At 39.6% G+C, this 23,617-nt stretch overlaps 1 protein-coding gene across 1 annotated transcript in view; it reads left to right on the top strand.

Moving 5' to 3' along the window:
• Positions 1-15,858: 15,858 nt before the first annotated feature.
• Positions 15,859-23,617, top strand: part of ZNF236 (zinc finger protein 236) — a 72,838-nt gene continuing 65,079 nt past the window's right edge. The window contains exon 1 of the mRNA XM_035550667.1: positions 15,859-15,960. Coding sequence (XP_035406560.1) covers positions 15,900-15,960 — 61 coding nt within the window. The 5' untranslated portion in view covers positions 15,859-15,899. The remainder of the gene's footprint in view (positions 15,961-23,617) is intronic.

Below are 23,617 nucleotides of genomic sequence, written 5' to 3'. Positions count from 1 at the left end.
AGTCAACAACAATCTGTGTGGACATGAAAATATATAGTAACTTATGAGGACTATCAAGTTTGTGAAGGATGATTTTAACTGACCTTTTAAAGACATGTGGTGTTTAAATTAGTTCTCTGAGTAAAAGATCAATTCAGATCAAATTTCCCTAAATTTAAAGAGAAAATTATACTTCCTTCATCTCACCCTATAAAAACTTTTTTTTTAATGCTCTTTATTTCTTGCTTTTATAGTCACTGTACTTTCCCAGCATTGGCTACTTCCATTGTTAAATCTCAGCAGTTAACTGTCCATCAGCTCTGATTAAAAGCAGAACGTTTAAGCTGCCTCAGCTGCACGCTGTCTGTTTTACTTAGCTCCCCTGGAGAAGACTGTAAACTACAAACTGCAGCAAACCACAGATCCCACAGACTCGAACCAAGCCAACTACCACCAAACATTGAAACCCTGTATCTGATTTGAAATTAGATGGGAAACTGAGAGAACATGCCACAAGTTTTGGTATTAGTTGAGGCTCTCCAAATTGAGGGGAGATTTAATGTGATCAGGTACCTAGAACTGATATAGCTGGTTTGAGATGTGACACAAATTTCTCATGCTGCTAACTTGTTGCTGTGTCGTGATTTTCTTGGGATTTGTTGATTTGCTTTAAAATCCCAGTTCCCACAGTTGTGAGACTACCAGAAAATGCTGAACTTCACAGAATTTACACACTGAGGACATTCACTGTGTTCATCTGCTTGTGGTGTACTGTAAACAAGCCTATATACTGAGTCACTCCCAGTCTTAAAGATCTGTTTATTGAACTACTTTGCTGATGAAAACTGGCAATCATAATATTTGATTTATGTATAATAGGTTTATCACAATAAAATAAAATACAAAGGGTTCACTCATCAGATTGTTCCAACCCATATTTATGGACTTTCAGTTTTGGAATAGGTGGTTCCATGATTCAGATCTACATAAAACATCTAAAAATAGAGTCTTCTAACCATCATTCCTAGTTTTATTTGCTGTATAATTAATGTCTCTGTGTCTCTTTTCACTGCCTTTATACTAATAGCCTTGCAATATTTTGGAATACTACTAGGGTAGGGTGTCACAACATGGAGATAGGTATTCTTAGAAGAAGGAAAGATTTAAATGAGTCTGTGACGCTTAGGCAGAGTAAAGGAGTGAAATGTAGAGTTTTAGAAGCATTTTTTCAGTTGATGGTAGGATATAGCATAGCTGAAGAATAATGTTTTTTATTGCTTTCATATTTAGCTTCACTTTTATAAGAACACTTTCTTTTAATATGTAAATGTTTGCATTAATTCATATTTACCCTACTCCGTTTGTTTGTTAGTAGATGCAACATTACACAAACAGTGACACCACCTGATCTAATGCTCCATATCTGTCCCAACACCTGGATACTGAAAGGCGTGTTAAGAATATGCAGCAATAAAAGCTGCCATTTTCTTCCTATTGTGACTTCATGTTGCCTTAGCACAATTTTGTGTGCTAATTTTCTGTAAATTTTAGCCTTTGAAATATGCAGACATAATTCAATCCATAAAGATAAGACAATATCCTGTAATGTAACTGACCACAGGCTCCTCAAAGCGACCCTCTTAGGGCTTTGCTCTTTTATCATCACAGTCTGAAAAAAAAATATATATATATATAAAAATACAAAGTGACTCCTGAAGGGCATTAGGGCTGTGGCAGAAACTTTTGTCTGACCTTTTGTGGACTCAAGGGATTTAAGTTAGTTCTGTAATCAAAGAATAATTAAAAGATAAAGACATTTAAATGAAACTTGGAGAAAAAGGGAAAACCAGGTTTTAGCTGAATTTCTTTATGCTTTATTTATGCTGAGTTGATTTTCTTTTCAAAAAGAAAGTAATACTTGACAGGGTGAAAAACAAACAGAAACAAAAAACAACTTTTTCATGGTCAAAGTAAAGACAAGATTTGCAGTCAAAGGACTATCAAAACCAGGAAAATAAGTGAAATTGAAGGGAAAAACTGATCAGTTATTTTGTGTGTGTTAGGTGCTTACAAATGGATTTTTAAATTTATGGGTCTTTTTAGCTAATTTAACATAGGATACAACAAATAAAGTTAGTGAGCAGTAGATAGTAGGAATTATGAGATTTAAAACTGTGACAATTATCAAATTAGGATATATAACTAAATCACCAACCCTTTTTATCTGCGTGTATTAATGACAGCTACAGATAATATGCTATCCAGTGCCCCAAATTAAGGGCCTCTAAAGATAGCATTAAAGCTGTATCACCTTCTAACTAAGTATGGTAACAGACAATAATAGGTGCTGTAGAGATAAGATTCTGAACAGAAGAGTGCTTCTGCAGTTTAAGAATGACACCAAGCACCCAACATTTAGTCATCTGCTTCCGAGTTGGCCCTAAAGGTCACTAAATTCATTCTAAAACCTGTAGACATCTTCAAGATATTTTATGAGTCTGTATGACTCATTAACATGTTGGCTGCACTAGAAAATACTCGAAAATGCACAAGAGAAATACTACAAGACCAGGCATCCAGGACTGAACCATAATATGTATCTTTAAGGAGTTAAAAGCTTCCCTAAAACAAGCATCTGAGACATATTAAATGGTTCCTCCTCAAAAGTAACCCGTATTTATTGTTTTTGCACTGTTGAGACTAGTTAGTGGGATACGCCAGTCAACCTAGGGCTGTGCCTCTGTTGGTGAAATCCCAGCGTGTGTGAGAGCGTTCCCAGACGCTGGAATTCGCCTGCTCTGGAAGTGCATGCTGCTGGCCTGTACCGACTAGCAGTCTCCCAAGCAATTCCCAGGCACGGCTCGGGCGTTAGAGCATCCCACAGCCCATTACCGATTTGCATCCATCCGCCCTGCTCTGGAGGCTGAGCGTGTTTGTTTACCACTCTGCTGGTGAGTCAGCCCATGCCAGTTGGCTCCCGGGCCTGGGAATGTCCTTGGGAACTGTTTAATTTGCTAGAAGAAACGTACACATATCCCTTCCCCGCTCGTGCTTCAGGAGGGTAAATACTAAATCTATAAAGTTTCATTCAGCTGGAATCACTCTTGATAGTCAAATCCATAAGGAAGGATGGGGCTTTTTCCATTTTTTATTTTTACTTTTTTTAACAGGCTGCTTTCCCCTGTTATTTTAATCCCACTGCAACACAGGTGGCACAGCATTAAGCCAAAATCAGAAACAGTTTAAGGTATAGCCTGCTTTTATTCTGTATCTTGATTAATCCCATGCAGAATGTCTGGAGTTAGGATTCAAGGCAACATACATCAATATCCAATATTCTAAGTAATCAGAAATGACTGCCCGCCACCACAAACACTGTCCTGGAAGTCACAAGACCAAAGCATTAATTCTTCCAACACAATGCATGTGCAGAGATGAAGCTGCAATAAGGTGACGTCCCAAAGCAGACCACCCAGCAGCCAAATGTGCAGGCAGCCCTAAAGGGATGTAGGTTTTTAGTGCATCTGCAGCTGAAGAGAGACAAAATGGAGGGGCCGGTGCCGGGAGGCTGAATGCTCCAGCCATGAACGCTCCAGGCTGAATGCTGTAGCCATTAGGCTGTCCTACAGAAGGTACAGTACTACCAAAGTTTACTTGCGCCCATCTCACTTGTCCCAACTCACATTCCTGAGGAAATCCAGATTCTTACCTCACAATCTTTCTATAGATATGTAAGTCCCAATCAGAATGAGTTTTCAGGCAAACCTATGTGTTACCGGTGCCTTTTGGATAATATTAAGTGGCTCTGCTTCACATGATTTTGGTGGGATTATCCTAACTCTGTCTAGCCCCTGTATTCTGTGTTTTGGATTCTTGAGACCCAATCTCACAAAATTTAGCTGCTCCATGATGAAATTATGGACACCTAATTGCTGTAATAGCTCTGTCTTCCAGATCTCTGCTGGATCTACACGGCCATGCTACTTGGGGCCAGAGGGGAGCACCCTGTGGACCGTACTGCCTGCACATTGACTCTCACTTTGATTCTTGCCTGGAAAGAGCAAGGTGCCTCTCCAAAAAGGAAACCTGAGGCAGAGAGCAGGACTGGCTTGCACCTGTGCTCCTGCTCCTCCAGGCCATACAGACACAGCTTGAGCCATTCGGCTCTTTGAATTCAAACACGGATTTCAAAGACAGTAAAATTAATGCCATGCATTAATGCACAACATGGGTGTAGCAGAACTTTTCTACCTTACAGGAACTGGGAAGATGACACGTTCACATTTTGGAGGCACTCGGGCAATACACCATGGGAGCCACACCAAACACGCAGCCAAAAAGATGAAACATCCTTGGTGGTGCAGATGGGGCAGAAAGACGGAGACAGTTACCAATCATGGGCTCTCAGGACAGACATGCACTGCCCTAAATCCTGAAAGCTTTATGTACACCAGCTGAGCACGTAGCTCAGGGCAAGGTGTTTGCAGCTCTGCAGCGCAGGAGCGGAGCGGGGCAGGAGCCAGTGAAACAGGCTGGGTGTCAGCTGAGTCCCCCAGCGCCAGGGGAATTCTCAGCTGGGAAAACCTGGCTGCCTTCCAGCCTTGTTCCTCCGCAGATATATATATATATCTGCACGTATGTATAGCAGAACATTTAAGGGAATAATTATCTTCCATATGTCTTCTAGTTTGACTAAGATTGTTATTTCATATCTGGGCTAGGACAGAATAAACCTGCAGCTGCCTGATCTGTGATTACCCTCAGCTTTCACATAAACCAGACTTTTAAGCCATCACATGGACAAAAACCTCTATATCTGTCTTCTCAGAAAAACTGCAGCCTAAATATTTCAACAGCTTAATGGCTGGAGTACCTGTACCTGAGAAGAAATACAGACAGGTGCTCCAAAGATCTGCAATAACAGAAAATATCTTTTTGCACCTAGCACAGAAGCAGGTGGCTGAAGGTATCCCCTTCTAAAAGCAGAGGAGGGAATAGCTAAGTGGATTTCAAGATAAAATTAAATGTTCATTTCTTCCTCTCTGGAAAACAAAACAAAACAAAGCCAGCCCATTTTACCAGTTACCAGGTGTTTCTAATTTAATTCATTTCATTAACTTCTTATAACTTGTTCAGCCAGCTCTGCAGACAATTGATTTTTATTACTACATGCTTCAGTGACTTTCTACATTAGATTTTTCCATTTACTACACGGTTCTACAAATCTCTTCAAAATAATATTCTGTTTCTGTTTTTTCAGAGTTTAGATCGTCTTTTCAATCAAGCTTATCATTTCTTTAGCATATTCTTCTACAAGGTAAATATAATATACATTACATAACATCAAATATTTACATGTATTGTTGCTGCTTCCAGAGGGTTGATTTCAAAGTTCTCATTATTGTGCTGCTGCTAGTGAAAATTGCTGACAAGACAAAAAAAATAGCATGACTACGATACTGCAACTATTTGATAGATATGAGACATGTGAAACAACAGTATCTGGAAAGTATTTTGTAATAATACAGCAGCTTCTAAAGTTCACATTAACTCAGGATATTATGTGAGGGCACTGAAAGTTGTTAATCACATTGTTTACACCCTTAATTATAGAGGCAGAGTTCACACTGACACCTGCTGTTAAGACTGCCTAACTTTTCTCATTTTAAGACCATTTTCAGTCTCATTACTGATTTAACTCTGGGGGCTGACCTTTTCTGAGATCAGTGTCATCTTGAGATTTAATTCAAAGGAAAAAAAAAAAAGAGAGAGAGAATCAGTGTTTCAGATAAAATGTTTTTGTGATTTTCAAGAATGATGTAGGGGGTTAACAGCTCGCTTACTTTGTATGGGTTCTCTTTCAATTACTTCATTAAAAAGAAAATCACTTATCTACATCCTTTGAAACAAGAACTCAAGAGCTGGCAGAATTACACTTGTTGAAGTTCCTGAGAAAGGAATCCATAGCTGGCCAAGCTATGAGCACCAGAAAAATCAGGCAATACTCACTGACGTAAGTGGAAGGGTATTACAATTTTGTAGCTATCGTCTGTGAAGATTCCACTTGCATTTTCCTCTGACAAATTGCCAGGAGTGAAAAAAGAAAGCTGTGGAAGGCAGACACGCACTAAGTGGGATGATGTGGACAGGTGTGATTGCAGTGGGGTGTATGAAACTGAATAAGGAAAGACAAGCTTGGTAAGGCATGCAATGCCAGAGAGCACTGAAAAAAACAAATATATACAAGAGAAAAAAAAAAAAAAGGAGATACTGGGGAGGCAGATAAGGTACAAAGGGCTTTTAAAAGCTGAAGTATCTAAACCAGGACTCCAAAGCCTTGGAAATTCTCAAATAGCGAAGAGGCAAACTGCTGTAATTTTCCATCTCTTTCTGTTTGTGTGTCCGTAAAAATGGTAACTCATTTTTGTGAAAACGATATGATAATGAATAATATGATATGATAATGAATGATGATTAATTTTTGTTGTGTATCTGGTAATAAAATAATGATGAAATTCTGTGCCAACGATCAAGAGCCCAAGAAGATAGATAGCTCTGATGAAATATCAGCATGCAGTTTTTCTAACTTTTCCAGAGAAAAGTCAGCATCAGGTTTCTGTGCGGCTGACTGCATAACTAGAAACTCTGTCCAGATATATGCTATTACAAAATCATTTGTTCCTCTCACAAAAGTCATATTCCCTGATTCATGTTACATAGGGATACATTAAAGCAATAACTCTAAAACAACTTTTGTAAAAGAAATATGTTTTAAATTACTGACATCCCTAAAAAATGTTATTGTGGAGTGCTCATCTGCTAAGATCTGTATATGAAATTGTTGTTTGTGTTTTTAATTATGATGATTTTACGCTTTATTCTCTCCTCATTGCTTCTCAGACAATTTGCAATCAGGAAGCTTGGATTTTAACCCTGAGTTTGCCACTGTTTTTCTGTGTGGCTTTTGAAAATTCACTAAACCCATCTGCCTCTGCCGTCTGCAGTGTCTATAAAATAGATGCGAGCTTATCTGATTTACTAGCAACTTATAGAGCTTTCCACATATACATTGGCAACTACATTTTGGTCCAGGTCAGCAGCTGCTGGATGCAGCAAAGACTGCAATTAGCATCAGTAAAGGGCAATCCTCAGCATCTGTCTTTGATGTAACACAGCTTGGCATTAGTGCTTTCCTACTCCTGTACTGACAACTTGCACAGCCCCAAAGTTTTATGGTCATCTGCCACCTAACTAACACTTCATTAAGTAGAACACCTGCAGTGATTTTAACCACATCCCAAGGTAATTTACCCACTAATGATCTGCACCAGACCAGCAGTTATAATCTGATTGGAAGTGGCCTTGTTGCCTCAGTCCTACTGTTTTTTAAGAACAGATGAAGGATAGAAAATAGATGAATAATTGATTTATTTACCTTATTTAAATAAGCAAGTGTATTAAAAAAATATTTGCTATGATGCTGATGGATGTATTTTTGGGATGGTATATTCTTCAAATACTGATACATATTATATTTATAGGGAATCATTTATTCAAATAGCTGTCCTCCTGATGTTAATAAGAACTCTGTTACAGGTTTTGTTTAGTTCAAGGTGCCAGAAAAGGATCCAAAAGCTTAATGTGAAGTTGGACTCAAAAACAAATAAAAAGATATGTGATTATAATGTGCATTTCAACAAAATAGTTCAAACAAAAGTGGGGGAAAGTGTATGACAGTAGAAATACTGCAGATGTAAACAAGAACATCAAAATAACAGTATTTGATTAAATATATATATATATATTTATATATATACGGTCCAGTGTTAGTAGCTTGGTTGTGGCCATGAGTCTAGCAATGCCTCTGGGTACAGAACTGCTGGCAGCATTCACCTAGTCTTTGGATGCCATCATGGAGCAATGGGTGATGTTAAGAATCAGAATCATTAATGTTGGAAAAGACCTCCAAGATCACCTGGTCCAACCACCAATGTTACCCACTAAACCACGTCCTTAAGCACCACATCCAAATACCATCCAGGTATTCTGCTGAGCATCTTAGTATCTCTAGTTTCCTTTTTTTCTGTCTTTTTACCTTTTGACTCTTCATTTGACTCTATTATTATTTGTTGTCCTAAATAATAATTTAGTTTCTTCCTGGATCATTTTTCTGTAGCTTGCCTCTTGCCATTGAAATTATCTCCTTTGTCTAAATAGTTGAAGCTTACCTAAGTCATTTCTCATATGGAAGTTATTTTATACCTCTGGTATAGAATCATCATTGCTGCCCTTCCTGAACTTTCTCCAGATTCCTGTATTATTTGAGATGGTAGGGAAGGACAAGGCCAGAATCATACAACACATGACAGATATGGTGAAACCAGATTTACACAATGGCAGAGTGACATTCTCTCTTTTATTCTTCCCTCTTCTCCAGATGACTCCTAACCTTTGATTTACTCTTTCAATCACTATTGAGCGTCGAGTGATGTTTCTGTGTGACTATCTATCATAACTCTCAACTCTCACTCTAGTCAGCTCGGAGCTCATGGAAGTGAAATTAGGATTTCTTCCCCTTATGTACATCACCACACAATTATCTACACTGAATTTCACCTGTCATTTTACTGCTCAGTCACTATGTTTTACTACCCTGAATAAATTAATATCATCAGGCTTGATTACCTCATTGCTAACATGCTTTCCAGTCATTTATGAGCACGTTGAACAGTCAAGGTCCTAATATAGATCTTATGGAACCTCATTGGTCATTGCATTCTGTTGTGAAAACTGACCATTTATTCCTGTCTCCCACCATTTAACCATATAGGAGTCTTCTCTTTCATGATGTGGCCCTAAGTTTTCTTACAAGCCTCCAGTAAGACACTTCCCATATTTTTTTGAAAATCCAAGTAAGCTGTGTCAACCACACAGTTGTCAACATAACTGTGATATGACTTCACTTCACAAAAGCCAACATGGCTTTTCTCAAAAAGATTATTTTATCAAGATACTCAGTAATTCTATTTTTATATCTCCTGCCAATCTGCACGGTTTAGATGCCATGCTTAAAAGCTTTGTAGCTCCCCAGGTCTTCTTTCAAAACTTTTTTTTTTTTTTTTTTAATTTAGATTTTCAACTTTCCTTGGTCCCTAGGTACCAAGGCAACTTTGTGTGAGAAGAGTCACTGTAATGCCTGAGGAATCCTTCAAAAATTTTATACTTGAACTCCATTAGAACTTTTTTGTGAACACAACTTAGTCCTGTTGCTGCTTTTCTGTTGCTTGTTTTCTCTATTTGCTCCACATGTTGTCTTCTGTTGTCACCTCCTCTTCACATACCTCCTCTGAGGAGTCTTTCACAAAGAAGACTTCAGCTTCAGAGCCTCCCCAGTATCCTGTGAGACACAAATCTTCAGCTGTGCTGCTCTGCACATCCTCTGGGGCTCTTCCTAACCAGCTGCTCCACGAAACAGCAACTTGGGGTGGTCTCTGTGGTATGGTCTGATGTAGTGTTTGCCCAATTGCCCAGTAGGTAACTGGGCAGGCCCACGATTATCCTATTTCCTGCTTCCCTTACGAACCCCCATGAAGAGGCCTACCCCTCTCGCATGGCCTGCCTGTACTGAGGCAGCGTTCCTGAGGCTGAACTTGACTTCCTGATTTCTGCAGTTTTAATATCTGGCTGAGGAGATGATGTTTGTGTTTGTCACCAACAGTGTTTTGTTCTACTGTCTAAACAACATCTGGATACAAAACAAGAGTTCAATAATGTGTCCAAATGCAAGCCTTCTGAAAAAAATACATCACACATCCTGCACGTGGAGTGAGCAATTTTCCAAACATTGTCTTTATAGTTCAAAAATGATGCGAAGTGTAATTTCTGTGAACTGAAACCCTCATTTCACAAAATGCTTTGCAAGAGAGGTCTGTATATGTGGAAGGCAGAATAAAGTCCTGAGACTGTACTGTTTCTCTCAGTGTCTGAAATATTAATGCATCAGAAACATGTTTATTGTTGCATACAGATGAAATCAAACTCATTGTAGACACAAAGACAAAGTTGTTTAGTAACCGGGCATTCTTGATGACAAAATGGCTACAGGACTGCATTAGAACAGCTGTGGCTTGGTCATTACTTTTAAAAATGACTACATATTCAAGGAGCCTCTGGATATCAAGAGAAGAGCAGGGAAGTTCATGTTTTTGGAGGTTTTCTGATTTTACATTCTCTCAAAAACTTGTGAAAGGGGATTTTTAATAAAGTCAAGAACCAACAGACTGGTATGTTTCTGAATTACACAAAATGGCTGAATTCTGTAATTATCAGATTAAAGTCCTGATAAATTAGGAATATGAATGAAGTTGCAGGATATTGAATGAAAATATGCAGAAATCCATGCAAACATTATGAAGAGAAATAGACAAGTGCAGTATGGACAGCAGCCCTCTAACAGAGCCGTCTCAGAGATAATTCAACATATAACTCAAAAAACAAAGGAACAGAGAAAAAAAACATGCCCAAGAACTAATCACCAACACTAAAAACATCAAAAAGCAATACAGTGCAGAGAAGACAAGCAAAATGAGAGATCACGTAAAATAGTTTGTGGTATATTATGAAGAAAAATAAGATGATGGAGGGGCCTTCTCTCTCACATTTGTGGCAGAAGAAATTATCAAGCCAAAACTTCTAGGCAACGAAAAAGAAAAAAGGAGAGGAAAGAGAAGAGCAGAAAGGAGGAGAGAACAAAAGGCAACATAAAATGGAAAACATAAACCTCAGCCTATCATAAAATATCAAGACAAGGCAGCATACAAACAGGAAATTAAATGCCGAATATGTAGTAAGGCATCAATGAACCTAATACATTATGAAGACTCCCGTATTGTTACTTGATCATAGAAAGCAAAATTGCAACCACAGAAAGATTTGAATTACACAAGGCATAAACATAAACCCACAAAGATTATGAAATTAAAATAAATAAATAAACAAATAGATCCACACACAAAGAAAAAAAAAAAAAACAGAGAGAAAACTTAGAGGCTGGAATTTTGGGTGGTACAGACAACACAGAAACTAATGTCACTGAAAGAAATCACAAAACTAATTACAGTAAATTTCTGACAAATGATTTTAAACAGATTCAAAAGCAAAACAGATCCAAACCCCCTTGCTATCTAGAGCAGATAATACAGTCTGACATTCCCACAGCAGAGCTGCTGAAAGATTAAGAGGTTGTATTTGAAGAACTGGAACATCTTCCAGGCACGTTACACCCACAAACAGGAAAAAAGCAGCTCAGTCAGTGGAGTACCTGCACCACAAGGTATGTATTACATAAATAGTAGATGAATGGAAGCAACAAATGCAACAGAAACAGTACAGCTACTTACAGAGCCTCCGACTGATCAATGTCCTAGTAATAAATGAACATCTAGGAAAGCTGCTCAAGTAAATTGTGATATCCTTGTTCAGTTTCTACAGTGGAATGAGCCTTAAAAAAACGACGTAGGACCCAACATTGATAACACTTTTGTAGGGATTCATAGCTGTCAATTAGAACTCCAACATTGATAAGGAACTTAATTTTTAATGTTTAGACAAGTGGTTTGATTCAGTGCCCAGCTGACAACAGGTGAAAGTCACATAAACATGACATATCTAAGTTCAGCTGTGTATATTAAAAAGAAGCTGCTAGACTCAGTGTACTTACTGTGTTAGTGGTCTCAGTCTGAAAATACATGAAAATTTCACATGAAATGCACCTCTGCTGCCTCAGTACTAGAGTATACCACATCTCAGTATTCTAAAGTGTTTTCTCCTAAACTACTGAACTGTACATGTAACTTTAGGGCTGACAATGAGAATTTCATGGATGTTATTCAAGTGGCTAACAGTATTTTAATTTACCTTTTCAATCTTTTTTTTTTTTTTTTTGTAATGAGTGTAAACATTAGATTTTACAGAGTATTAATTTGTTATCAAAATATTATTTTCCACTGGAATAGCGCTTTTAGAAGCAAACTGGCAGGGCTGGAAACCCAAGTCTTTTATCCAAACAATAGCAAACCAAGGCACCCTTTCTGTCATGAATGAACAAAGCATCCCAGCAAAGCTGAAAACATTATTGTTTCTTTGGAAATCAATGTATTAACACTGGAAAACTGTTTCTTTAGTGAAACTCTTTACACAAAATGTATACTGCAGTTCTTGCAGTGTATAATTTCAACGATTAAATACATGCCAAATATACACCAGGTCTATTCTAGCTCATGTTATTATATTAATACGAGAGAAGGCTGCTGCTTTTATTGGCATTTCCACATTACTGCAGGTTCTAGTTCAGGTTATGCCTGATAAGCATAAAATTGCTCTTCCTGGTGCAGCTTATTTCATTTTGGTAACAGGTATAAGTATATCCTAACTGCATTTGTTGCCTTGTGTCCACACTAGGCAAATGTGCTGGTATAGATATCAAAATGCTCCTCTGTGGAGGTCTGGATGTATTGAGTATGTAGGGTATCGTGATGGCCTTCATTTCTGTCACCTTCGTCTGAGCACAGAAATACTTTGTTTTATTAGTGATTCCATCTCTGAAATCATGTTATGAATCTTGTGATATTTTTTCTCGTTTTTTCCTCCTTTCTTTCTTTCTTGTTCCCCAAAATCAAACCATATTCATTAGAAGTACATTTCTAATTCACAATCATTGAGACATACAAGGGTAAAACATGAGAATTCAAAATGTTGAAAGCAAATAAAAGGAACTCCAAAGCTGTTTTACTTAAATAAATACCCTGATTTTCAACAAATCGTGGAAGGATTTGCCATCCTGGAGTACTACATACCTACAACTAAATCAGTGAAAGCACTGTGTTGCTCCATCTTGGAAAATATGGACAGAGATTTGTTACGTAACTCAGTTCCTTCAATGGAATAAAAATCTTCATTGAAAATATTCTTTATTCTTTTTTTTTTTTTTTTGAACTCATAAAAAGCGTAAATTTAATTGAAATTTTCCTGGAGAGAGTGGTGGACTCATCCTAACTTAAAATTCATGCTGGAGTGAAAACTTATCACTGGTGAGTACTGTAGTTTAATACAGTAATAATTTTCTGTCTTCTTTAAATAATTTTCTGTCTTCTTTAAAAAAAATGCTTGAAACATAATCTGACAAATAGAAGTAATACATTCAAATCGACCAAACCCAAACTGAAGTTGGGCAGCATGCACATTTTAGTCCAAAAAGTTCAAGCATGGCAAAGCTATAAGCAATTGGAAATAGTATCTCACAACTGTAAGGATCTGACTACTGTAACAGTAAACAGCACCCTAATTTGTAAATAGGATTACTGAGATGGTTTGCCAGGTTTCATGAGTTTGCCTTAAAATTTAGGAGTACATTTACTAGGAAAAACTAGAATTCAACTTGTTCTGCAGCCCTGTGTCAACCTCACTCTCTCTGTAGCTATATCCTTCATCTGTAGACAAAAAGCAAGCATGACTTTTAATTTTGCATATTTTAAGGGCTGACACTATAGCTGCTTTTCTTCCCATAAATCAGTGATACCAGACAAAATTCACAAAGGAAAGAGTTAAAGGCCAGCCATCTGACTAGCACTCTCCCTGTATTACATTACAGATTCCCTCTGGGGAACAGACCCGTGTTTCCTTTTCATGGAAAGCAGAGCATGACTAATGGTCTGCTAGGCTCTCACCTGAGAAGGCAGAGGGTTGTAATACCATGGCACACCCAAAACCTGAAAAGTTCTCTGTGTGGCACCTTCAGAACAATGCAAGAGACACTGAAGAGAAACTGTAGCAGGTTATTTTATAATTCACAACTATAACAAATTTTAAATATGTTGAAATATCATAATTTCTGCAAATACAGACAACAGATTCACTCAACAAGAAGAGCAACAGCTTTAGCTATGCATTCAGTGCCTTTCTTCCAGGAGTTGCAAAGTGCAGGTGAAAAATATGTCTATTATATAGACAAAGAAGGGTAGTCACAGAGATTAAACAGCTTCAATAATATGAAAGTGGTTGTAAAGTTAAATACAATTTTTGGACATATGATTTACTGTTGTATTTCCTTATTAACAAGGAGTTACTTTTATGTGCTATTCAACACCTATTCCATTCTCTTCATTCAAAAGCGTTATTTTTGCCTCCTGGTACCACAGGCTCCTTGGAGGTCTGAAGCAAAATCTGATGTCTTTTCAACTTTTATACAGAGCTAGTTTTGTAGAGAATGAGAGTAATGCAGCAGCAGCATTAGAACACTGATACACATCGACAAATATCACCTAATTTGGAACAGACACACAGACTTTTGCAGTATAGAATTAACATGATTGTATGTTCTACTGCTGAACACTGAAAGAAATGCTGGGAACAATAATACTGAAAAGCCAAAATAGGAACTAAAGCTGCTTTTTGCGTTCGACTTGAAAAACTATATACTTCTTACTTTGCTGTATACATCAGTTCAAAACTGAAACAGAACTCAAGATTCACAGTTCTTAATCCTAACTCAGAGACCTCACCAGAAATACAGATAATCCTATGGCAGAATCAGAACAGAATAAGGACTAGTAGTTAGAATAATGAGCCTGTGCAATGATTTAAGATACAGATTCAGTTGGGTCTCTTTGTTTCAGAGTCCAGTCCCTAGGGTCCAACTGAAATCTTGTGAGCAGATGTCATTTTATCTCATGGAATAGAGATGGTAGTTTGCTGCTGAGAGACAAGCGTAGCAACTTTCAGCACAGAACTAGCCTGTAGCCACCAGAGGCCACTGCTGTTCTTCGCCTTTTCTCTGTGTGGAGCTGTGCTCTTACCAAGCAGCCAGCTCAAAGGAGCCCCAGGCAAGGGTCACAGCAGTTTCAGTCCTCCTTTCCCATATTTATGCACCAATGCTGCACTTCTGCAGAGAAAATTAAACACGGTACTTTTTTTTTTTTTTTTTTTTTTTTTTTTTTTACTGGCTGATAGAAGAAGAAATTATCCAAATATGCTTACCCAACCTTAGCCTTCAGGAAGAAATGAGACCTTGCATTCCTAAAACCTGATTCCATTCCCTTATGTGATTAAATTTGGTAGCTAAGGGCAAGTTTATAGGTGTAATTTAATTAGATACATACATGAAAAGCATTTAATTCAGCACCAATGAAAAAAAAAACAGCTCCATACGTTTCCAAACAGAAGATGATAAATGAGTTATAAGAGATATATGAGATAAAAGGTGTTATCAATATCCAACGATGAGAAAACGTTTATGTAACGTTTAGCTGGTATAGTTTACAGGTATCAGAGCCTAGCCTGCACTATAGTTTTGATCAGTGATCTGCAGTACCCATTTAATGCTCTTTCTGAAGAATACAGAAAGTGACATAAAAGAAGTAAGTAATGAAGACAGGGTCATCAAATTTGAGCGATTAAGTAGCTCTGTGTAATACTAAATGCATTTTAAGAGAGGCTACTGAAACACTATAGTGTGAAATAAAGTGGCCATATGGGGTAGGGGGAGGAAAAGAGAGATATAATGGAAAACAGCGAGAAGAATTTGGGCATCTTAACAGCTGAGCAACTAAATAGGAGCCACATGGCTCAGGGGAAAAGTGAGTTTTGGGTCGACATTTGGGTAAAAGATTGAGTAGTATTAAAACAAATAGGAATTTCAGCTCTGCGCCACTGCGCATGCCCCACCTCCCCTCAGCACCTCACCCCCCCCCCCACAGAGCACTCAGCGCATGCGCCGCGCTCCCCGCACAGCGCCGGTTGCTTTCCCTTCCCTCCCCGCCCCGCACCACCCTCCGCCAACGGCCGCGTCGCGCGCGTGCGTGCGTGTGTGCGTGCGCGCCGGGGGGGGAGGGGGGAGGGAGCAGGAGGAGGAGGAGGGGGCAGCCATGCCGAGGGGGCGGCCTCCGGGGCCCGGCGGGGAGAGCGGCAAGGCCGGCAGCGAGGCAGGTAAACTGCGCGGCCGGGGCCCCGGCGGGGAAGGAAGGAAGGAGAGAAGGGAGCTCCGCGGGGTGCGAATATAGTCCCCGGATATGGGGGGGAGGGAGCGGGAGGGAGGGAGCAGGGCCCGGCCCTGAGGAGCGGCGGCGGCGCTGGGCACCGCGCGGGGGAGCGGGTGGCGGCGGGGAGGGACCAGGCGCTGAGGGAAGGGCTGAGGGGGGCAAGGGCCCGGGGAAGGAAGGAGCGAGGGAAGGAGCGAGGGAAGGGCTGAGGGCAGGAGGGAGGGCCGGGCCGGCGGCCTCGCCTGCCCCTTCCCCCCCCACCCGACTTCTCTCACGGAACGAGGCGGCTGAAACTTCCCCGCTTTCTTTCCTACTTATTTATTTACTTATTTTCATTATTATTATCCCACCCACGGTTTTAAAAATGCTGTTTGTGAGTAGGGTAAGAGCGCCTGCCCGCTCGCGGGGAGCTCCCGGTTCGTCCCGCACCGCCTTTTTTTTGTTGTTGTTCTTGTGCCTCGCGTTTTGTTTTTTTTTTTTTGTCGCTGTGAGGATCTGAGAAATACTCCCGGGCAGGATTGCTTGTGGTGGCTTGGGGGTTTTGACAGCGGTTTTCTGACGGTTTTGTGGGTCTTTTATGTAGTTCAGCCCTGCTGATGTTACTGGGGATCCATTAACAGCCCCCAAGCAAGGCCCATAAACTGCAAAAGTGATCATAGATACAAGACCCCCTTCAGTGATTTTCTGCACAACCACGTGGGCCTATTTTTTCAGATAGGAAGGGGAGAGATTTCATAAAACATAAATACCATGGTTATTTCAGTCACAAAAAGCCAGCTAATTAATACTTGCAGCATACACTTTAAATGTCTGGCTTTCTGAGTGCTCACAGATGAGCTCTGGCTCTTCAAAAGGAATGTGTAGGTGAGCCTTCTGTCTGAAGTACTTTTTGTGGAATTAAAATGTGCTGGCAGGCAAAAATAAAATGCTGCACTGTTACATGACTGATGTCTTTTAAAACATTTCCTCCTGTATGGAAAACCAAATGGGCCACAGGTTCCTGTCAGAAGATACTATTTTTGTTCCTTGGAGCAGTTGATGTCAGCTTTTTAGTGCCAAATATAAAGAAGGACCTGAAGAGCTTTGGCTTCTACAAGTTTTGGAAGTTGAGATCTCTTTACGTTCATTTTGACTAGATTGTCTACTTAATTCTGTAGTAGTTCTTGCAAGGTTATACATGTATGGTGTGTTTGTAAGCCCTGTAACGATGGCATGGGGCTATGAATGGGAAAAGGCTGAGACAAGCTGTCCAAGAACAAGAGCCTGGTGGCTGTATCCATTCTGCTTGTAGTCGGACCTTGATCTTAGACCCTTCCTATATAGAAAACGTACGGCTGAAAGAGATTACTGTCAGCTGATTACTAGTTCAATTGTATTTTGTAATTTCCATATTTTAAAAAAAACACAACTTTCTAATTTATTAATGAAATTGCTTTATGGGGTAATTTGCCAAGAGCAGTTTAGAATTACAGGGTCTAGGGCTGCTGCAGGGATTCAGAGGCTCGTGCGGCCCGTAGTTGTGAGGACTCTGCCCCGCACAGGCAAATATTGTGGGTGCTGGAGCCTCTGGCCCTAGAGATCTCAGAAGTCTGAGACAACAGCAAAATTAGTGTTGTCAAGCATCGTGGTTTTTTTTTTTTTCCTATATTTCTGTGTGGCTGAATAAAAGTCATGAATGAAGAAGCTCTAGCAGAACAAGGCAGCTTGGATCTAGAGAAGCTGTGCTCCCAGGACATTTGGCTCTTTGTCCCATTCAGGTGCATGCTGACAGACCTGGAAAACTGGTTGTGAATCCTACAGTCTTCGAGTTCGGGGCGGGGGGGGAGGAATTCAGTTGGAAAACAACTGTTTACAAAAAGACATTGCATATCTTTTGCTTAGCAGACTGTACATGTCTAGGCTTTGTTCTCTGTCAGCGCTCCCCCCCCTCCCCAAATTCTTATAGCCCTGGTATGCTCATCTCTTCCATGGAGAAGTGTTGCTCTCGGTGGTTAGACAGTCTGTATATTTATGGCAATACAGCTCTGTTTGGAAGGAAATGAAGGTGAATCAGTAACGCTTTGTTGTGCAGCTTCCTCAGACTTCTTTGACTACCACATGTGTCAAACACCAGGCATGTTCTTTGTTCTATGAAAACAAAATGTTAGGTATGAATCTGAACTTTAGGCAGAATTTGTCAAAACAATATCTTGACCTCAGTGGCCGCTATTCTAAAACAACTTTTTTTTTTTGAATTAGTAATGCTTTCCTAATTTTTTTTAATTTTTTTATAATTTTTATATATATAATATATATAATTTATAATTTTTTGTAATTTTTTATTATTGTTCTTAGTTTTTATTTTTAACTTGATCAAACTTTTCGAATTGACCTCTCCTTTGAGGTGAGTGGACATGGAATGTGATTCCCAGGAAGCTTCATGAGCTAATCTGCTGTGATTTGAGATTTTGCCACTCCTTGATTCGTTCCTACTCTGGCTGCTTAATAGTGGTTGTATGGCAAATCCTAATATAGCAAGACGTTGGCTTTTGTCCTGAAAATTTCAGGATGAGACCTTGAGTGTACGTGAAGCAAGAATAATATGTTAGAAAAAATGATGCTCCTCCATGGAGATCTTTTTGAAGAAAGGACAAGCAGCACTTCACGTGTAATGGGTGTTAGCACACTAGTAACACCTCTGTACAGGTTCTGGTGACAGCCTCTAACCTGAGAAGAAAGTTATGAGACAATTACTCACATGTGCCCTCAGAGTTTCCAGTGTGGCTGCGGTGTAACTCCCATTACAGTGTTTGGACTGTCTGATTTTTAGGTTGTAAATTTTCAGCAAGGTGCAATATAAGCAGGATGTACTCAAACAACTTTTAAGCCTGGAGTGTATGTATGTCCTTTATTTAAATGCGAAGACTACTTTTACACGGGTTTGAACTGTGTATTTTGTGCCTTCACACGGCATAAATTGTAACAAAATTCACAGATGAAGAGTGGTAAATACACAAAGTTAAGAACCATAAAGAAAGCAGTGTAGCTTTAAGTCTGCCTATGCAGAGCTGGCTGTATTTTTTTCTACTACCTGTCAGTTCTCTAGCTTGATTTAGGGTGTGAATATAATGAATTAAGGAAGAGGCGGTCTTGTGGCTTTACTTTCCAATGTTGTATGATTGAAGTGAAATGCCACTTGAACATGCCAGTTAGTATCAATCCAGAGAAGACTTACGTTGATTACTTTAGTAGTTGTGCACTAGGGTTTTATGTGTTGACCTCTGACTGACAAGTAAAACACTAGGTGAGTGATGTTGTGCAGGCAAGAATGAGGGGTTTGTGGTATCACCTCTGCGATGTGGGCTAAATCTTTTAAGTATGATAGATAAAGGTAATTCCTTGTTAAAACATACAGGGGGGCCACCTGCTCAAATGTTTGCTGTAGAAAAGAGAATCTTTAGGCTTTAATAGTGATAATTTTGTTCTGTCATCTCAGTGTTACACAGCAACAACCAGATGTAAGTTTATGTGTGAGGGCTGCGTTGGGTTCCTGCTGGAAGAAGAGAGCTTTAGATTACATTGGTGTTCTTTAATTCCACAGTCGTTCCTCACTAGGCTTAAAATAAATCAGTACCTTTTCCCCAGTAAGCTAAGCAGTTAAATAACTGGTGTTTATGTTCTGGCTGTGTGATAACTTCAGTTCTTGTTCTGTCCTTCTCAAACTTTTCTGCCAATTGCAGGTCCTCATTATTTTGTTTCCTATTGTGGTCACACTCATACCTTCATACCTCATTCATTCCTAAGCATTGTTTCCAAATACATTTAGATTTCTGTTTGAGACATCTCGTATCTCCTTCTTTTTGAGTTTTTCTTCTGTAAGTGGGCAGTGTTCCCTGTCAGAGATAGGGAAGATCATCTAGCAAATTTTTTAGTTCATTCTTAAATTTTTATTAACGATATAGTACCTAGACATTGGTGAGGGTCAAGGTCCAAATAATGCAAAAGCAAACGTCTGAAAAGCGGTAGCTTGGTGTTAAATGTGCAGCTGTCAAAAAGTGTAATTCCTGTTTTAGAATATTAAGCAATAAATGTAGCAATATTCTACCTTAATGTCTCATGCAGCTATTAGATTTGGTTAAGGAAATGCCAATTTTCAATTATCTGTAGATTAGGGTGATGTGGGACGTGGGTCACATTGTGAGTTCATCCTAGCCACCAAAAACTCACTCATTTCCCTCACTTCACTGCGGAATAGAATTGGAAGAACAAAAGTGAGAAAAACTTGTGGCTTGAGATACAGATAGCTCAATAAATCGAGGAAAAAAAGCTGTGCAAAGGCAATCATTCATTGCACCCCATGAGCAGACTGATGCTCAGCTCCCTTGGAGGGACTGCCCTGAGTGTCTGTTGCTGGGTGTGATGTCGGATGGCAGGGAGCATCCCTTTGGTTAATTCCCAGCAGCTGTCCCCTCTCCTCTTGCCCACCCCAGCCTGCTCACTGTTGGGGCAGGGTGAGAAGCGAGCGGCCCTCACGCTGTAGAAGCAGCGGCCAGTACTAATGGAAGCACTGACATGTTATCAGCACTGGTTTGTCACCAGTCTAAAATAAAACCCGGCACTGTACAAGCTGCTATGAAGAAAAGTAACTCCAGCCCAGCCAGACCCAGTCCAATCTACTTTGCTTCTAACCAAAGAGGATGGATCCCGTCAGACTTCTCTGCTGCCCGCTGGGCATCAGTGTGGCCGTGCAACTTCAGGATTCACCTGTGGTCCAGAAAGGAGCACAGCTGCTTGTGTGTTGGCAAATGCTGCCGCTTGGTGTCTGGACATCCATCTCACAGTGTGCTTCTGGAAGCTCGGTGTCTTTACTGGTGCTACTTGAAATTTGAGATTGAGAATTGACCAAAAAATAGCAAAAACTACTTTTTTTAATATTAGCAAATCTTAATTCATCTCTGTATTTTGGTCTGACGCATGGACTGGGAGTTGAGTCTTCCCCCTTGCTCCTCCCGTCAGAAGTTATGAGGAGTGAGTGTACTGTTTTTTGTTTTAAAAAGTGCTGAGTTAGGTTTAAAGAAATCTGATTCTGTTGTGGTTACAGAACTAGGTGTTTAATGATTCATACATTGTTATTCATCACCATGATTTTTAGCATAGTATGAGGAGACAATTTTGCCATCCCCGTTTTGTTCTCTTGTTCTACTGCTTTTTAATACTCAAAAATAGTGTATAGATTTCGATAGGCTTGGGTCCTTGCGTCCCTACGCTTGTCAACTGCCACATAGATTCAGTGGCAGGTTTTCATAGGTGAATTCCGTGAGCATGAGTCGTGTTGGATTGTCCTCTCGGTCTGATGCCAGCAGGCTGCATGAGATCTACCGAGACTGTGCCGTGCTTGCAGCTGAGTGCACCCATCTGCGCCTTGCATGGAGAACTGCTGACTGCCACGGGGCTGCTTACGTAAGGAAGAAATGTCAGGGAAAACTCTCGTTCTGTCTTTCCCCTTCCACGCTGAGATGTTACCAGGCCTTGGAGCAGAGAGCACCTGCTTGCTGACTCAGCCCCCGAGGTGGACTTTTCAGAAGGCAGCAGCGTAGAAATCCAGTGGAGTTGACCCAAACCTTGATGGCTGGTACGCTGCGAGGGACGGGACACTGCAAACAAACTTGAAGGCTGTAAAATTAAGAGGGTTTGAGTAGTCCATCTTTAAACTAAAATGTTGTTATCTTTGATGCTTTTCAACTTTTGCACTACAAACTACAAGAATACAGACAAGATCTTTCATAGAGCATAAGGAACTGCCCGCTGCTTTTTTAGTTTAATTGTATCGATATATGACTGTCACTCAAGATGTGATGTAATGGGGTTGATTTAGGTTGCAACTGGACAAACATTCAAATCGCAACAGAACAAAATAAAACCAGTACCTTTTGCACTGTTTCCATGCAGTTAATATTAATAAATGGCAGTGATTTGAACTTTGCAGCTGCTCAGTAAGGATTATCATTTGTTGTAGTGTGCAGACATGGAAGAATCACTTGTCTTGCAGGGCACTGGTTGGTCTGACATTCACTTTTTGTTTATGTTTATGTCAATAAATAGCTTCTCGAGTGCATATTTTTGTGTGATTTTGTTGGGGGTATATGGTTAATAAGTTGATTTCTAATCTAAATAAAACCTCAAACTTTTATTTCTGTTGTTGACTTGAGTAGCATTCTGTTATCCTTGTTAACAGGCAGTGGACTTGTGTTTCCATCTGGACCGAGTATATCTAAGAACAGACAGATTGCTTAATCTGTGTACCCAATATTTACATTTTTCTTAGAGTTTATCTCTTTACAGAGCTTAGGCGCCACATTGGGTATTAATGATAGAGTTGTTAATTGTGACCATCAAAAACTTTATCACGTGTGTCAGTATTTGTATTCTCTTTGGTAAGCAGGGAATGCCCCAAGAGTTTTTAAATGAGCAAATTGATCAGTGCATTTGAAAGGATAGGAAGCATATCCTGTTGCTGACTTCTTTAGTTAGCCTCATCTCTGTGCTTTTGGGTCTTCAAAACATTGGCCTTTAAGATAGGTTCAGTATTTTTCAGTCTTTGGCCTGTTTCATGGCCCAAGCCGATACATTTAAAAGCATTGCTCCCCTAAAATAAGGAATGGTGATAACACAACAGGGTTTTAGTGCTGACTTCCCTGAAATATGGTAATGTAGGTTATTACTTTGGCTTGCTATGTGAATGAGGTATCAGTGTAAATAGTGTTTTCATCTGCTTATTAATTCTTTCAACAAAAAGTTCTGTCAAGCTGTTACTTCATTTTTATATCTAAATGAAGACAGGCCCAAGGTATACTTTGTCTGTGATGCCTGCCTGAAAAGTTACAATATATCTCACTTGCTTGTTGCTTTTTTTATTGACAATGTCTTTTCTGTTCTTCTGTCTTCCCCATTCTAAACACGTGACAGTTTTGTCCTTGCTGTTATCTAGTTCCTTGATTTCTGCAGGGATATTATTTTGAATACTTTCCGTATTACTAGAAGAATGAAATAAAAAATCCCTTCCTGCATCTTTAATAAAAAGGAGCTGTGAAGCTCTCAGCAAAACCCCAGGTTTGGCTGTACTTTAGTGAGAATATAAGTGAAAAAAGATTATAATAATTTCGTCTTTTCCTTAAGCTGGTTCAAACGTAGTGATAACGAAGAATTGAATTTGTTTTAATTTTAATCTGCATTAGATCTCAATCCTACCCTTTGAGTATAAGTGAAACAGTTGAACTTTCAAAGTTCTTTTGAGTCTTTTAATTGGGCAGTTTTTCTATTCATAACTACTTAGAGCACTTTTCAGCTGATCTTCGGTAGTTGAGCCTTTGAAGATTTCTGGATCTAACCTAAATTGATTTGCTGTGTCTTTTCCTTGAGGCTTGCAGATGCATTTCTGCAGTGAGTCGTCTGCCAAGCAGCCTTCTTCAGGCCGGACCAGGCAGTCCAGAGTCCAGTCCTGACTCCCCAGCATTCTTTCTTTCGCTCTTTGGGACACCAACTAAGAAAGATGCGATCAAAAGAATGTGAAATTTGGCTTTGCAAAGTGTTACAGAGGTTTGCTTTGAAAGAGAAATGCTCAAGAC

The sequence above is a fragment of the Cygnus atratus genome, chromosome 2 (genome assembly GCF_013377495.2).
Source record: "Cygnus atratus isolate AKBS03 ecotype Queensland, Australia chromosome 2, CAtr_DNAZoo_HiC_assembly, whole genome shotgun sequence".
Taxonomy (NCBI): Eukaryota; Metazoa; Chordata; class Aves; order Anseriformes; family Anatidae; genus Cygnus; species Cygnus atratus.
Note: the sequence above shows the minus strand (reverse complement) of the source record. Positions and strands in the feature narration are given on the sequence as shown.